We start from the raw sequence: 15,429 nt of genomic DNA, 5'->3' as shown, positions 1-15,429 counted from the left end.
GGTCAAAACGCGCTATCGCGTGTACGAGCGATCGTCTCTGTAATTGTAGGCGAGACAGTCACAGACAGTGTTGCGCACCGGACGGGGGGGGGGGGGGGGGGGGGGGGGTTCGGGGGTTGTAACCCCCCCCCCCCTTTGAGGCCCAGGGTTACCCCCCCCCCCCTTTTTTTTGTTTAACTCTTTCTTTCCTTGCGCCTTTGAGTACTGCAACTAAGATATAAGACGGGCAATCGTCTGCACACTCGCAGAAAGCGCATTTTTTGACAATTTCCTGTGAAGAAATTGAAATTAGTGCTGTTTAGATGGTATGCGCCGTTTCATTTCTGAATTTATATCGCGGCCACACTAATTCGCGCAACGATGCTTGAACGGTTTTCTGAGTGTGAATGGAAGCAGCGATAAGCATGAAATACAACATTTTCCGGTGCATTCACTATTTTCTTTTGATCGAGGGGTAGCACGTCGGCTAACGCTTTTATTTTTTATTTATTTTTTATATTTTTTTATGCTTGGATGAACGGCTAGACCGGGCAAAACAAATTGTGCGCGCGAGCGTAACTTCAGTGGGCTTTGAGTGCTGCCCCCGATCGATCCGTGTTCACGTCATTCACGCCCTGCACAAGGAACCTTCAGGTTAGCGAAGCATTAAGACTGGTACACTTATCACTTTAATCTGAAACAACGAATTTCCTTCGCGCTTTCAATTTTACTCACTCCACTATGAACGAAAATTTAGGGGAAGCAGAGAATGTCAAGCCGCCGGCGCTGCTAAGCTGGATGGTTGGATGGATGGATGAGGGTGAACCCTTTAAATCGGGCGGTGGAATACGCCACCTAGCTAGAAGTGACTATTAACATATTTTGTACTTTGTGGTGGGTGAAATTTCACCCCTGCCTTGATTTTAGCCACCAATCAGATAACCTCCGTTTGGTTATTTCTACCCACTTAAATTCTATTTTGCCTCCACTGTCCCTAAACCCCAATGCTTTGAAAAAATCAGCCCCGTTGCTTTGCACTGTACAGCCGTTTCCTCTTCCTCTCCACACGCACCGCACATCGTGTGGAGAGGAACCTTGGTACTTGACTCGGTACATCTTAGTCCTGGCTTCAAACAATTTTCTTTGGCAATTTTTTGCTTGAAAGTTATGTATGTTCCTAGTGCTGATTTCGTCTGCATCCCTGTTTTCCATAGACCCCTCTCTGTTTCTTTAACCTTTTTCTTAACCGCTGTTTCCTGGTTTGCACCCCTCCTGCAGTCCAAATATTTGATTGACAATTTTCTGGTCAGCTTCCTCCATCTTGTGTCAACATTCCTCATGTACAAATAACTGAAAACTCTCCGCTGGGACCATAGCTGGGACCGCTAACCGCGGCACCATCTATCTGCTCGCAACAGAGCTACTCGGTGCGCCCGCGCGCTGCCGAGCATCATCTGCACGCTCGCGCGCGCGCAGTGTCAACACCTAAATGTTTTTACACCGTGCACCGGTCATACATTTTGCCTCTTTTGAATATACGCGCCATCCAATGTTCAGGCGCTCAGCGGCTCAGCATGCATTGCGGTCATGAGTGCGGTTTAATCGAAGCTGACGCTGCGGAAAAAGTCATGGAGGGGATTTATAATCGACACCTGCGACTCGCACAATAAAACATTCGTACTCATGTAAATCAAACATGTTTTTCGATGTTATTATAACTGAGCAAAAAGGCGTTATGTGCAAGTCGATCATTAAGCACCTTCTTTTTCACATTTATGACGTAGCAGTACCTGAAAAACCCGTTTACATTTTACGTACTGCAGAACACGGAAACGCACCCTAGAGAACTACTAGTGACATCTGGCGAGCAGCGGTGGCCGTTGAAGCGCGGTTGAACGTCTGGTTCCTGTGCGGGTTTTCTATCAGTTTGACGATGATAAGTGCGTCTATCACTTAATTAGGGCCCTGAACACTGGATACGCTTGTCGTCGGTAACGCGGAAAGCAGAAAACAACTCGCCCGCTTCGTTCAACACAGGTTCTTGCTTTCGCTCTTTCCTTGATTCACCGTACCCACGCCTTTCTGGCCCAGCCATACGTTTGATCTTTTCATTGATAAGTTTTCGATGTGATTAGTTTTTCGGCGTCGATTTGGGTTCTCTGGAGTTGAATGTCGTGGAGAAAAATAATGATTCGTTTACGGGCCGTTAAATTTTAAACAGAGCGTTGCGTCGGACAGCTGCTGCTTCAGCAAACTAACTTGTTGCTTCAGCCCCTTCTTGAGCTAGCTGTGACGTTACTGGCGCTGTAATTCGCTTTTGAACTGGTGATTAAGCGAGCGTCGAAATACGTGTTTGCTTATCATTTCTTATCTGCGACGAGCCATGTTGTATAGCGCGGGAAATTAGTAGATACAGCTCGTGTGCCCTTGCTTTCGGTTTGACGCTGCAGCAATTGACATTTGATATCGTTGTGTCAACAGCAATGGCAGACTATGATTCAACGCCGTCGCCTGTATCGGAGGAGGATTTCGAAGAGCTCAAGAAACGACTAAAGGTGAGTAGAACACCCTGATTCCGCTTTCATTTACGAGCCGTCAAATGCCGGCTAATATGCATATCCAGCTCGCACTTGCGGCGTCCATCAGAAAACAACGGTTTAACGGTATATATCCCAGTCAGACAGACCAACAAGCAAACAAACAAAGAACGAACCAACAGTGTGTTCAGTTGTATATATATATATTTTTTAATGGGACCCAATTGGTTCCAATTGGACATCGTAAGAAAGTCCATTGGTTTCATTCGGACATCATTGGAGCTTCGTATCCCAATTGGCCCCAACTGAACCCGATTGGAAGTCACTGCATGAGTAATGTCGTGAAACAACAAAATAGTTGATAATAATAATAGCACAATCATAATGTGAGTTTTCAAATAAAATGTCTTTGCATTTTGGCGTGATCAGTGGAGAGAGGCATTTAGCTTTCTGTGATCTTAAGCGTCTCTTTTGAAACTTTATCACTTTCTCATGAACCACTAGAACTACTTGGTCAAAACAATTTTGCATACATATGTAGCACCTGACATATGTATCTCATAGTGAAGTGGTGAATGGTGGATATGTCATTGAAGAGAATTGCCATAGTGTATTCATGCTTGAGTAAGCTTCTTGAAAAGAGTTTCATATATATCCGCGTCATATCAAAATTAGGGCCCATCTAGGTTTTAATTTATTTTGCCTTTTTTGTTTTTATTTTTTTACATGTTGGTTCTGAGAAGCTCAATTGAGAGACCAATTGGTCCATTTGGACCTGTTGGATGTTTCCAATGGGTGTCCCAAAACACACTTGGAAATATCCAATTCGTTTCAATTGGAAATTTCGAACTGGTTTAAGCAACTTTTATTTGACTGGGATCGTTATAGCACTTAGCAGTGATTGGCGATTTGATGGTTATCTTTTTGTGTCATTTCAGATGATATTTGATGCAGACCCGGATCAGGTGAGTACACTCACGATGGTTTCGTTTTTGCACCGGTTGCAATATATATGATACATGCAATTTATCTGTGCCATTCATTGACGCAAGATCTTTATTACAAAGCTGTACTCGCATTATCACTGGTGCACCTAATAAATATTGGTATACGGAAAAAATGAAGAGCTCATTTCAGCCTAGGCACCAGAGGAATGGCAGTACCAGCTTCATGCTCCTTTGTGATCTCGACTCAGTTGAGCTCAATACAAGAATTGGTACCGTAAATCTGCTGCCAGGAGCTTCACTGTAATTCTCATGGATTAGTATGGAGCTGTACTTGAGACACCTAACAATGATGTTGTCTCCATTGCTGTGCAGTATCACAATGACTACTCCATAAAAAGGTTCCTGAGAGCCTTTCGCACCGTCGACGCCGCGTTCCAGGCAATTCTCAAGTGCAACAAGTGGCGTACTGAATATGGCGTCAAGTCTATCAGTGCCAATGACCCGGATATCAAAAGAAACATTGAAACAAAGAAGGCCATGGTTCTCCCCAATCGGGACTTCTATGGCAGGTATGCAACTACACCAACCTACTTTCACTATCTTGATGGGAAAAGTAAATGTGCTGTTTCTCAAAGGTTGTGTGTGTGTGTGGCCATGTACCTAGATTGAATGATCAAGGTTGCACAGAATATTTTCATCGTAATTCTTTTTCTGAAAAGTTTATCTGAGCTACATAACAGCACCTGCAGAAAATAATGTTGCCATGGATGTCATATTAATGAAGGTTCACCAGGAAACTCTTTGGAGAAATCACACCTTGTTATCTTCATGGTATCACTGAACCTGATGTATTAAATGAAGCACTCTACACTGAAATAAATGATGCTCTGCGGATTGTGCTGTTGATGTTTACTAGCTTAAGCTAACCTTTATAGATGGTATGAGGCATAATTACATATTCCGAAAGTAGTAGGAATATTAAGCTTGGCGACAATTTAAAATTTACAAAAACAAGCCGCTTTTGGTATTTCTTGAAAAGCCAAGGCATGTTACCTAGATTTTTTGCTTCTTAATGTGTGAAATAAAGGTTTTGTTACTTGGTATTTTACTTGTGCAGACATACGAACCTGGCGTTGTTCTGTTACTAAAACTGCCATGATTCCACCAGTATGAGTAACGGTTTAACTGCCATTAACTTTTACTCATTGACTTCCAGGCCCGTCATATATATCCCTGCCCGCAAGCATAATGTACAAGAGCGGGAGATAGACGAACTGACTCGATTCATCGTGTACGTTTTGGTAAGGAAGGATACATTGTTTCCGAAGCTGGGTATGGGCGCAAATGCTTTCTTGCTTTTTGCCATGGGACCTGTAAAACTTGTGTTTGTGTCACTGTTGAGAAGCAGGTAATTACAAAAGCTAAGCTTTCTAAATAATTGAACATAATACATGTTCGGAACAGGGTAGGACATGCAGTCCAGGGTAGTTTCCAAGGGTGGCCCTCGTCAAAGCATAGAGATGTGGGGGACAGAGGGAGAGATCACGGCACAATCAATACTGTCAGCCAAGATGTCTCAAGAGAGAGAGAAGGAGGGGGGGGGGGCTCCTGGGCCCCCCCATTACCGCCCCCCCCCCCCCATGTGGATCTGCCAGTGGTAGTGAGGCGCATTAACTGAGCAAGATTGCTGCCTCAACAACTTGAGAAGCATTAAATCATGAGACCAAATTGTTCACGAGACCGAGTGCCAATGGGAGCAGAGGGCAAAAAATGTACCTGTACAAATATTTCGGTGCAGATCAAAAAGAGCCTCCGGTAGTCAGAACTAACATGCACCTACAATTGTGCAATGCTACTTGAAATCACAAGCAATAAAAAATTGATGATATTTAATATCTGTTGCCTGCATCCATCTGTAATGTAAATCTGCCCAAATGTAACAAACGGGTGCTGGAAGATAGAGGTTTGACTGTTTTCTGGTAGTGCCACTATATTTCCTTGTAGCGGGTTGTCTTCATTTTTTAAAATATTTATACCAGACTAAATTTGTGAAGTGGCTGCGTGATTTTGAGCATGCTGTACATAAAATAGTTTGTAATATAGTCCAATTTTGCCCCTGCCTGAAATATTTTGCAGAGAGGACATCTGTGGACACAATTTAACTTTGTGAAAAATTCAAAATTGTCAGTTTCTTCTAATGCTGTCTGCTTTTTATGATGCCTATAAGCAAGATTGGGGACAGGGTAGATATAAAGTAGAGAAACACGGGAGCACAGCCAGTCGCAATCACATGCTGTAAAATGAACACCAGTTAAGGACAAAGATGTCTGTGCAGGTTTGTTGTCGTTAAAAACTGTAGCAGTACCTTATTCCAGCAGATAAAATTAATTTGTGTCTAAAGGGGGAAGCCCTGCATTTTGTTGTGTACCGTGCTGCTTTGGTACGTTAAATAACATAGTTATTATATTTACCTGCATTTTTATTCTTACAACCTTGAAACCAGGTATTGTACTAACTGATGCTTTGTTTATTGCCCACATTTTGCTAATATATCACATTTTTCAGTCAGGATCACTTAGTAAAAAGCTTAGTTTCCATGCTTGGAAGGTGGTTTTTGGAGGTGGACTCAATAATAAGTTATAAAACAAATGCGCCAAAAAACAAGGGACGAGAAAGAAACAGCTTTTATGCTGTTTCTTTCTTGTCCCTTGGTTTTTCGTGCTATTTTTCGTTAAAATGGAATACCAGCTCGCCCAGCGTTCAGTACTTCTAAAAAACTATGCAAGAAGTGTGTGCAGAAATCTCCTAAAGGTTAGAATAAAAAATGCATGCCACTGTATCTTGCACCTGAGATATTAACAGGCTCTGTTGAACCAGAGCATACGTGCTAGTGCTCCTGCTTCATCGGCTCACACTGGTGTTTGCAATTTTTGTGTGCGCAGGAGGAGGCGTGCAAGAAGTGCTTCGAGGAAGTGGTAGATAACCTGTGCATCATCTTCGATCTTAAGGATTTTGGCCTTAACAGCATGGACTATCCGCTTATCAAAAACCTCATCTGGCTGCTCAGCAAGCACTACCCTGAGCGGCTGGGCATCTGTCTCATTCTCAACTCGCCTGCAATTTTCTCTGGGTGCTGGAGTGTCATCCGTGGTTGGTAAGTACGTCATTGACTGCGCAGTTAGATGTCCGACATTTACTGCTTTGGCACATGCCGGACACGGTGCAAGATATATCTTTAGGTGTGGACACAGTGCAACAGATGCTGTCACGAGCACTTCAAAATAACCTCTTTTTCGCACTGGCTTCGAACAGACCGATAATGGTTGTGTCACCCAGTGAAAAGGTGGCGTGGCTGGTAGATCCTACATTTTTTCATCTGCATGTCTCCCAAAGGCGCAGGATGAGATTGACTCACAGTCAGCTTGGTTGAAAAACACCGAAGAAGCCAAGTGCACGTATTGTTGTGCTTCGCTCAATCGACTTCACAGTGGAGTGAGGGCAGCATTCTACCTGAGCATTGTGTGTATGTGCACTGGCATTTCCACAAACAGCTGTGTGCAGTTTGTTTGAAAACAATGCCAAAACAGTCCACATTTCCTATAGAAAAAAAATTGCCACCTCTCATGTGACATCAATGATTCGAATGAACAAGAAGGGAGGGCGGGGGAGAGAAGGAAGAGAGCAGAAACCTCGGGACCTGATTTTTGCTAGTTACAACCATACAAGTAATCTCATGGTGTCGTTTCAAACAAGGGAACATTATCAGCTCTTCCTGCAAGAGGTGCTGTCCACACCTAAACAGTGTTTCTTGGGCCGTGGCGCCAAATGTCAACCCGCCGCAGTGGCTTAGCAGCTATGGTTTTGCGCTGCTAAACACAAGGTCGCGGGATCAAATCTGATGGGGGCAAAATGCAATAACGCCCATGTCCCGTGCATTGGAGGCACATTAAAGATCCTCTGGTGGTCAAAATTAATCCGGAGTCCCCCACTACGGCGTGCCTCATAATCAAGTACTGGTTCTGGCAAGTAAAAGCCCACAATTCAATTCAATGCCTAGTGTCAAGCTGCTTTGGTGCATCTGGAAATGGAGCAGTGTGTAGTAAAGTGAGATGGATCAGCACTCTAGGAGCTGTGTTTGAAGGACTCATTAACAGTTTTGAACATTTCAAGTGAAAAAGTGCATGGAGACGTAAGAGCACGATAATCTATTAGATATTTTTGCTGGATACGGTGTTGAAAGCCCACTTTCTTTCTGCTTTTTTTTTTTCATCTTGTGGTGCTGATTGCCATCCTACTATATAGTTACTCGGCAGTGTCTTCTACTTAAGTGCCATAGCATTAATCACATGGAATTCTTCAAGAGCTGGCAGTTGCAGCAGAGATTGTGTGTTCAGAACCATTGTGAGGGGGCGTGTAACGTCCTGCATTAAAAGAAGGGTATTTTCTTGACATGTGGCTACGGCACACAATTGTGTCTTCTCGTTCTATACTGAGGCTAAACACCTGCCAAGGCTAGATTCAGGAAAGAGAGATTTGTAGAATTGTAGAAGAAGGGTAGAGGACGTCGGGCAAGATAACACTTTCTGACCTGCTTTTCAGCCGACAATAGATAGACAGGGAGGAAAATAGAAAACAAGAGGGAAGTGGCAGCTTGAAGATGATAGGTACAGAGTTCATGCTAAACAAAGGACAACTTTGGGCTGTATTGGGAAGCTCTAGCTCGGGCGTAACTTTGATGCCTCCTATTCGAAGGCATGTAAAATGCAGAAGTGCTTTTCTGGTATAACCCCATGACAGATTTTAATGAAATTTGTTGCATTTGAAAGAGAAAGTTCTAGTGACTAATGGAAGCGGAACTTTGATTTAAGACCTGAATTTTTTACAAGAGTCTTCAAAAATTGGGAAGTATGAAAAAGCAGCACAAAGTTTACAAATCTGTAACTCTGCACGAAAAATAGATATTGCAGTTCTGCACATTCATTAGAACAACCAAAGCAACAAACTTCACTAAATGTGGTGCAGTGGTTGGCAAGAAAAATGATTTCTCCTTTCCCATGTATTTAGATAGAAACCCTTGAGCTAAAACTTCTTAATTATTTCCCATGTATGGCATACATCAGTTCTTTGCATGGAAACATACCATTCAACTTGATGCTGTCGAGCCTGTCGCTTTACTCAAGGACACGGCTCCTGGTTTCAAGCAAAGAAATAAAGGCTGTTTTCATTGGCCCTGTGAGGCTGAAGTCATGCAGAAATGGAAAGCATAAAAAATTTCCTTCACATTTTGTTTTCAGGCTTAACGAGGTCACAGCGAAAAAGGTGGTGTTCATAGGCAGTCAGGAAGACTTGGTGAAGTACGTCCATCCAGACATACTGCCCAACCTCTAACGGAGGAGCGCTTCCCTAGAGAAAGCCATTAGGGATCACAACACAGCCGTCAGCCACATCATCCACAACCCAGTCTCCCTCCACAAGCACCTGTGGCCACGGGTCGGGGCCAGAGGATGGCAGCAGCAAGACAATGTGCGGAACCCCCACGTGGATTCCAGTCTTTTTGCTTTCGGTCACTTGAACTTAGCTATCGAGCCACATCAACAAGTTAAGCATGTGACACTTCGTCGGCAGCTTCATATAATGAGTCACTTACAATGAACTGTTTTTTATTTGTACACGAATACTACGTGTTTGTTGGCGACTGCAGTACAATTATTGTTATGCTGGAAGAGATGTTATATATGATTTTATTGTGAAACAAGCCGTTGTGACAAGTTGTGAATGAGAATGCTTGCACCATGTTCAAAGGCTTGGCTTGCCGCAGTTGCTTTGTGCAAGCCATTTAACGTTGCAAATGTATACATCTGGAGAGAGTTTTTGCTTCAGAACTGTTTGAGTAGTAATATCTGCTTGTTGCGACTTGCAGCTGTTTCAATTAAGGCATGTTATGCTTGCTGCATTGTGGTCCCTCCCAGCACAAGTGAAGCTTGGAATTGATAGTATCTGCACTCAGCTGTGTGGTTGGATGAAAAAATTGTCTTGCATGCCTGCAGTGATTTGTTAAGCACACAGGAAACATATTTATATAATAGTTCAAATACCAATATATGTTACATTTCTTTTACGTTTCAAATTCTTGCATACAATTGGAAAAAGTGCTTCTGGAAAAGCTGTACTGCAAGCTAGTTTACGGGTGGCGATTCCCAGTAGTTGTTGCACATTTGTTTATGGAGCATGTAAATCTTATCAGCAGAACTTATCGTTTAATGTCGGTATGGATGTTGCAGAGAAAGGGCATGCCTTGGTGCATGATCACAGTAAAACAAAAGGAATTGGCATTAAGAAGCAACTGCAAAGTATGGGCTCGGTGTTCTTGGTGCTGTTTTGTTTTTAGTTTTCTGAATGAGTCAGTGTTCATTTGATGTTTGTTTAAGCTTTCAGAGCTTAAGTCACACCCTCTGTGACTCAGTCATTATATTAAGTTTTTGTGCATGTTGTTATCGAAAGGATGGCAGCAGCCCTGTCAACTGAGGCAAGCTACAACAGACAACCATGGGATGTGGACTTCCTACATGTGCACACAAATAGGCTTGCAGATTTGTTCGTGCAAGTCTGCATCAATGCATGAAGTGGACGATGGAACGTGTTGATGCCACAGTTTTCCTCATTGGCATTCTGGGATATCTTGGTTGAATACGTTGATTGGAAGAGCCAATATATTAGGTAGCTATTCACACAGAATTAAAAAAGCAATTATGAGCCAATTTGAGCATATCCTTGCAGCATTTAGAAGAGCGTTGGAGGGCCCCTTAAGATGCATCTATTCATTACTTGCTCGCAACCTACTTCTAAAGGGAACCTTGCAAAGTGTGCATGCAATGCTGCAACATGGCTATTTGTATGTTTATTTTTGGTAAGCAGCTTCCCATGCATCTATAATTTCTTAAGGAGCTTCTTCTCTGATCAAACTACTGTGCATTCTTGTGGGAATGACAGTGGAAGAAGTTGCCCCACCTACTTGTGAAGTGGCAGGCTTTCACTTGTTACACTCTTCACTTAATGTTTACTTCTTATATGTGCTTTACTCGCTTGATTTGTGGCATAGATTGCTGCTCTTAAAAATGCTTCGTTATTGTGGTCTGAGATCAAGCATTATGTGGTCCAAGTAGGCAGCCAACCCTTATCTAAAGTGTCTGGGCGGCATTTGCCACTTCGCAGTTCTGTTGTGTGTGCTTTTGAGCATGGTGCAATTGCTGTGCCACGGCCGCTCGATAAAAAAAAAAAAAGTGCAGCCTGCCGCGTGCATCAAAAACGGTGTCATCCGCCACCACACCATCAGCCGAAGACATACACAAAAGAAAAGCATTAAAAAAAAAGCCGTAGATCGGCATAGTAAATGCGTCAGAAACGCACTTGGAATGCTGTCGCGCGTGGAAGCTGACGCGTCCCAACTCCGACAGCTAGCACCGTTCATCCTAGCCAAGTGGCCGAGAATTCAACTACGGCTGAGATATTCTGTCCCATTGCAGTCCGCCTGACGCGGCAGGCCGCACCTTTTTATATCCAGCAGCCGTGGCTGTGCTAATTATTAGTTCTACCATGGCTTCATGAAAAGCAGATCCTGTGTGCTCTGGAGCTTGTAAATGCAGTAATCCTCAATGCATGACTTCAAAAGCAGTGGCAAAGAAGCTGCCACTTCTAATGTGAAGCAGTTGTTGGTAAGCAAGAACCAACAGTGGCAGGCTGGCTGTGCAGCACCCCCCTTCCCCATAGAATTTTGTACTAAGTCGCATGTTGATTCGCGGCTTCTGCTGTTTAAGGAGCCTGATGGAACAGGCTGAGGCATTGTTTTTCAAGTTCATAAAGTGGAGCCATGGTAAAAAGGAACAAGTGGTTGTGGAAACGGAAATTTGCTGTCGGTTTTGTAGGATGCCGTATTCAATGCCAGTAATTTGATGATAGTTCAACAAGTACAATGACGTTTATTTAGGCACATTTTACAGCACACACAAGAGTCTTTTGAAAGTATCTACTGGTTCGCAGCACTTGATCACTTTTAGTTGCGCTCCTGCAGGATCACGCAACACGCATCAATGGGCTATGTGGAGTTGCTTCCTTGGATGAGGCACTTGGCAAAGCTGACAGCAAAGTCATGTGTAGTAGAAAAGATTTGTATATAATTCAGATAAGCAGTTTTAGAGGAGAGACTTTTTACTGCTCCCCTCCAAACTGCACAAAACTCAGTGTTGATCGTGTTGCTGGACTGTATTAACTACTTAGTACACTCAGTGGTGCAAGACCTTGTTTTTGTTCGTTAATTTTTAAATTGTGACATAGGTGCAATCTTCACAAGTGAGCCAGGGGCACTACTAGCTTATTTACAAATGCAAATAGGAGTTCCATTATATTGCAGCCGGCCTTCTTTAGTGTACATAAGAAAAAAAAAATACAATCCTGAGAAATAAAGCTAGAATTTGGCATCCTGAATTCCTCATGCACTCTGTCGAATTATTTACTTCTTGATGTCAATAAAACGCCATGTATGTAGGAAATTCAGTTGAACCTCTTTATAACGAGATCATATTCAACATGAAAAATATTTGTTATACACTAACATTGGTGAGACAATTTTTTTTTTAGTTTGTGCTTTGTTTTATCCAATGATTTCTTATGTTGAAGTCTGACTGTACCAAGGAATTCTGTCATGGGCTCTTTGGTTCGAAATTGAAAAATATGCTCCTATGCAAAGAATGATAACGTGAAAGACATCAACTGGCACAACTTCTCTCAGTCCCATCCGTTCATGTTTCATGTCTTTGTGCACCAGTTAACTACTGTATATACTCGTGTAAGGGCTGCCCTCGTGTAAAGGCCGCACCCCTACTTTGAAAGGAGAAATTTCAAAAAAAAGAAAGTTCGAAAAGTCCCGTGAGAAAGGTGTAGTTAGTTCAATCGAAGCTAGATGGCGCTGCCAGTTTTCCGCTTCCGCCGGCCAAGCCGTTGAGCTGGTTGAGCCAATGCCTCCTAGGAGGCGTTGGTTGAGCGTTGGCGTACGGCGCCATGATTGCTTTGTGTGGTGCATCATTTGCATCATGTCGCCGGTGAACTGGTGTCACTGCGTCAGTAATAGTGAGCCCTGTTTGAGTCAGCACAGGTGAAGGAAGATGGGTCGGCATTTGAGATCGTTCATTGCTTCATTTAAACTGCAAGTGACTGAATATGCCAAGGAGCACAGCAAGCGAGAAGCTGGAGACAAGTACGACGTAGACGAGAAGCATGTGCGTTACTGAATAAAGCAGAAAGAAGCCCCCGCCGCTACCAACAGGAGCCGAAAGGCGTTTCGCGGCAAGAAGTGCAAATACCCGGAACTCGAAGGCGAACTCGTCAAATATGTCATCGACACTCGAATTGACGGCTACCCTGTATCAACTGACATGGTACGCGTGAGAGCCCTGAACATCGCTCGCCACATGGAAATACCCCAGGCACAATTCAAGGCAAGTCGGGGGTGGGCTACGTGGTTTATGACCCAGAACCAGCTCTCTAACCGTCGCAGAACGACGAACAGCATGGACGGTACTTGGGATGATCGTCTCTGGGGGGGATGCAGACGCTGAGGCAAGCTCTTCCGAGGGCAAGGACAGCGATAGCGACATGGAATCGTAATAAAAACATTCCTGGCATGTCATTTGTGACTCTCTTGCACACTGCTGCTGTTGCGGAAACAGTATAGACCTTTGGTGAGCTGTCGTCGGCCTGATTCGTGTAAGGGCCGCACCAAGCAAAAATTCCGAAAAAAAGAAAAAAAAAGTGCGGCCCTTACACAAGTATATACGGTATTAGTGGTAGTAGTACAAGACACCAAAATACTGCTCGTAACCTTCACCATGGACCATAATGGCAAACAGATGATAATGTTGTGATTACTCGCTCTGAAGTTAATCAAGATGGCATATTGCATTACACACTGTGGAGAAGCTTTCTCGTTGAGCTTTGAACAGTAAAGGAATAATATAATGCTATAAACACAGTGCCATAAAAATTATCATGAAAAAAAAAAGGGACTAAAAATGAGGCTCATCGCAACTGGAGCTGTCAAATGTAGCAAATCAAACTGGTTGATAACAAATTCATTCTGGACTAGTATGTGTGATGCATGTTGAAGATCACTGTCGACAGGAGGTGATGGCGAAGAGAAGGATGCATTACGCGACGATGAATTGAGATGATGGTCTCAGTTTAAGCCAAATCCTTCAAGACTTGCATGTCTGCCGGTCGAAAAGAGGTGTTTTCTGCCTTGTCATTGATCGGCCGGCTTCCCCATGCACTTGGGCCGCTTGGAATTCCATTTTTAACGTTGGCAGCTGTCATGATGGTGCTGGCATTGTGGTCCTGTCCCATAACTGCCTTGCTTTCAACAAGCACACTGGGATGGTGTATCGGACGCGGAGGTGATAAAGACTGGCTGCTGTTCCGGGTCAATGGCTTATTTTGCAAGTCCTCAGTTATGTGTGCACTGCCATTGCAATGCTCCATTAATGTCCCCTGTGAAGCTCCGAGCATATCACCTCCACTAGGTCGCTCACCTGCAAAAAAATTGATGTCATGCTCCAGGTTGGGGGAAGGATTGCTATTGAGAGGCCCGTTGCTATTACAGTGATGCAGTAAAGTCTCTTGAGAAACATCTACAGCGTTACCTGCAGTAGTACACTGAGGCGCGGCACACTTGTCACCGTGTGCATGCTCAAGGCTTTGGGAGAGACTGCTGTTTGGACGGGGCTTGTCCATAGCAACCTGATCTGCCTTTGTGTCTTCCTTTGCTCCATCGACTACGAGGCAATGATCTTGGGGACCCGAGGTGGCAGGCATCTCTTGCTGCACAGGTTTAGCAGGCTCAGCACTAGCATGCTGCTCCCTGCATTCACTCTCACTGTTCTTGCAGGATGCGTCAGGGTCGGGAACTGCAAAAGCCACAGCAAGACCACAGTTAGTACCAGCTCTCAAAACAGCACATGAAGGTAAACTGAGCGAAGCATGCAAATGCACAATTTTTAGCTTCTCACCAACATGACACATCGAAATTTTCACTACACCAGAACACTAACCACCCTCCAAGACTAAAAGGAACACTACAAGCAATAACTTCAGTACTATATAATCAAAAATATTGATTCTATGCAGAACATAACTACAAAATGTCAGAAAGCCATAATAAATGTCTGCTGTAAAAGAATTGCGAAAACAAGATCACTTTGCCTAGAGTGAAACTTTATATTGTTTGAAAATGTCTTTTTTTTAATGATGAATAATTAGCCTAGAGGTATAATGATGATGATGAATAATTAGCATAGATGAATAATTAGACTAGGGGCTAGCTCACTTCCTTAAATGTGCATTGGCATTGGTTGGCTAGGCTGTCTCGGATGTTGATGTGAGAAAACAAATGTTCTCATGTGAAGCATTTCTTGACTGCATGAACAGAATGCCAGCCACACCGGTCAGATGACACTCCAGGTTTGACATCGACAGAAAGCTAAAGTTTCATACTTAGTTACTTGATTTTAACATACCCTCGACTGTAATGTGCACCAAAACGAAAAATGCAATACGTGTGGAAGTACGCCTGTTTTATTCTGCCTCTTCTCTAGTGCTCGCCGTGCGAGCGCAGCGCCCAAGTGCTTCTCTCTTTCTTCGGTGCCCTCCCTTCCATTCCTCGCACTGCCTTGTGCTTGCCTAATGATGCCACTACATTGGAGAATACGGCAGCCTCAGTACACAGCCACGCGGCCCTATCTTGAAAGCAATATGCGATGGAGATATAGTGCGCCGAGTGCTGATGACTTCATGTGCGCTGTGTTCTCGCCACTTTGTTCGCATTGAAGCGAGAGGCAGCACGAAGGTCAATTCGTTCGCTGCTGCTGCTGTGCTTCCTCATTCCGGCGTTTTGACAGTGAGTGTGCACGGTCATCGAG

General features: G+C 43.8%; 2 protein-coding genes across 4 annotated transcripts in view; one reads left to right on the top strand and one right to left on the bottom strand.

The window, feature by feature from the left end:
- The first annotated feature begins 1,823 nt into the window (after positions 1–1,823).
- On the top strand, positions 1,824–11,999 carry LOC119449425 (uncharacterized). The gene is made up of 7 exons (XM_037712595.2): positions 1,824–2,016; positions 2,461–2,534; positions 3,455–3,481; positions 3,836–4,032; positions 4,680–4,764; positions 6,406–6,617; positions 8,758–11,999. The coding sequence occupies exons 2-7, from the start codon at positions 2,463–2,465 to the stop codon at positions 8,849–8,851; spliced, it is 687 nt and encodes a 228-aa protein (XP_037568523.1). The 5' UTR covers positions 1,824–2,016; positions 2,461–2,462; the 3' UTR covers positions 8,852–11,999.
- Positions 11,419–15,429, bottom strand: part of LOC125944643 (uncharacterized) — a 55,102-nt gene continuing 51,091 nt past the window's right edge. For 2 of the 3 annotated variants that reach the window (XM_049665195.1, XM_049665196.1), the window contains exons 13-14: positions 13,293–14,418; positions 11,419–12,288 (exon numbers count right to left, since the gene is read on the bottom strand). In XM_049665195.1, coding sequence (XP_049521152.1) covers positions 13,697–14,418 — 722 coding nt within the window. In that variant the 3' untranslated portion in view covers positions 11,419–12,288; positions 13,293–13,696. The remainder of the gene's footprint in view (positions 12,289–13,292; positions 14,419–15,429) is intronic. The other variant, XM_049665197.1, reaches the window with a different exon arrangement.

Source organism: Dermacentor silvarum, chromosome 4 (assembly GCF_013339745.2).
Source record: "Dermacentor silvarum isolate Dsil-2018 chromosome 4, BIME_Dsil_1.4, whole genome shotgun sequence".
Taxonomy (NCBI): Eukaryota; Metazoa; Arthropoda; class Arachnida; order Ixodida; family Ixodidae; genus Dermacentor; species Dermacentor silvarum.
The sequence above is the reverse complement of the archived record's forward strand: the minus strand, read 5'-3'. Positions and strand labels throughout refer to the sequence as shown.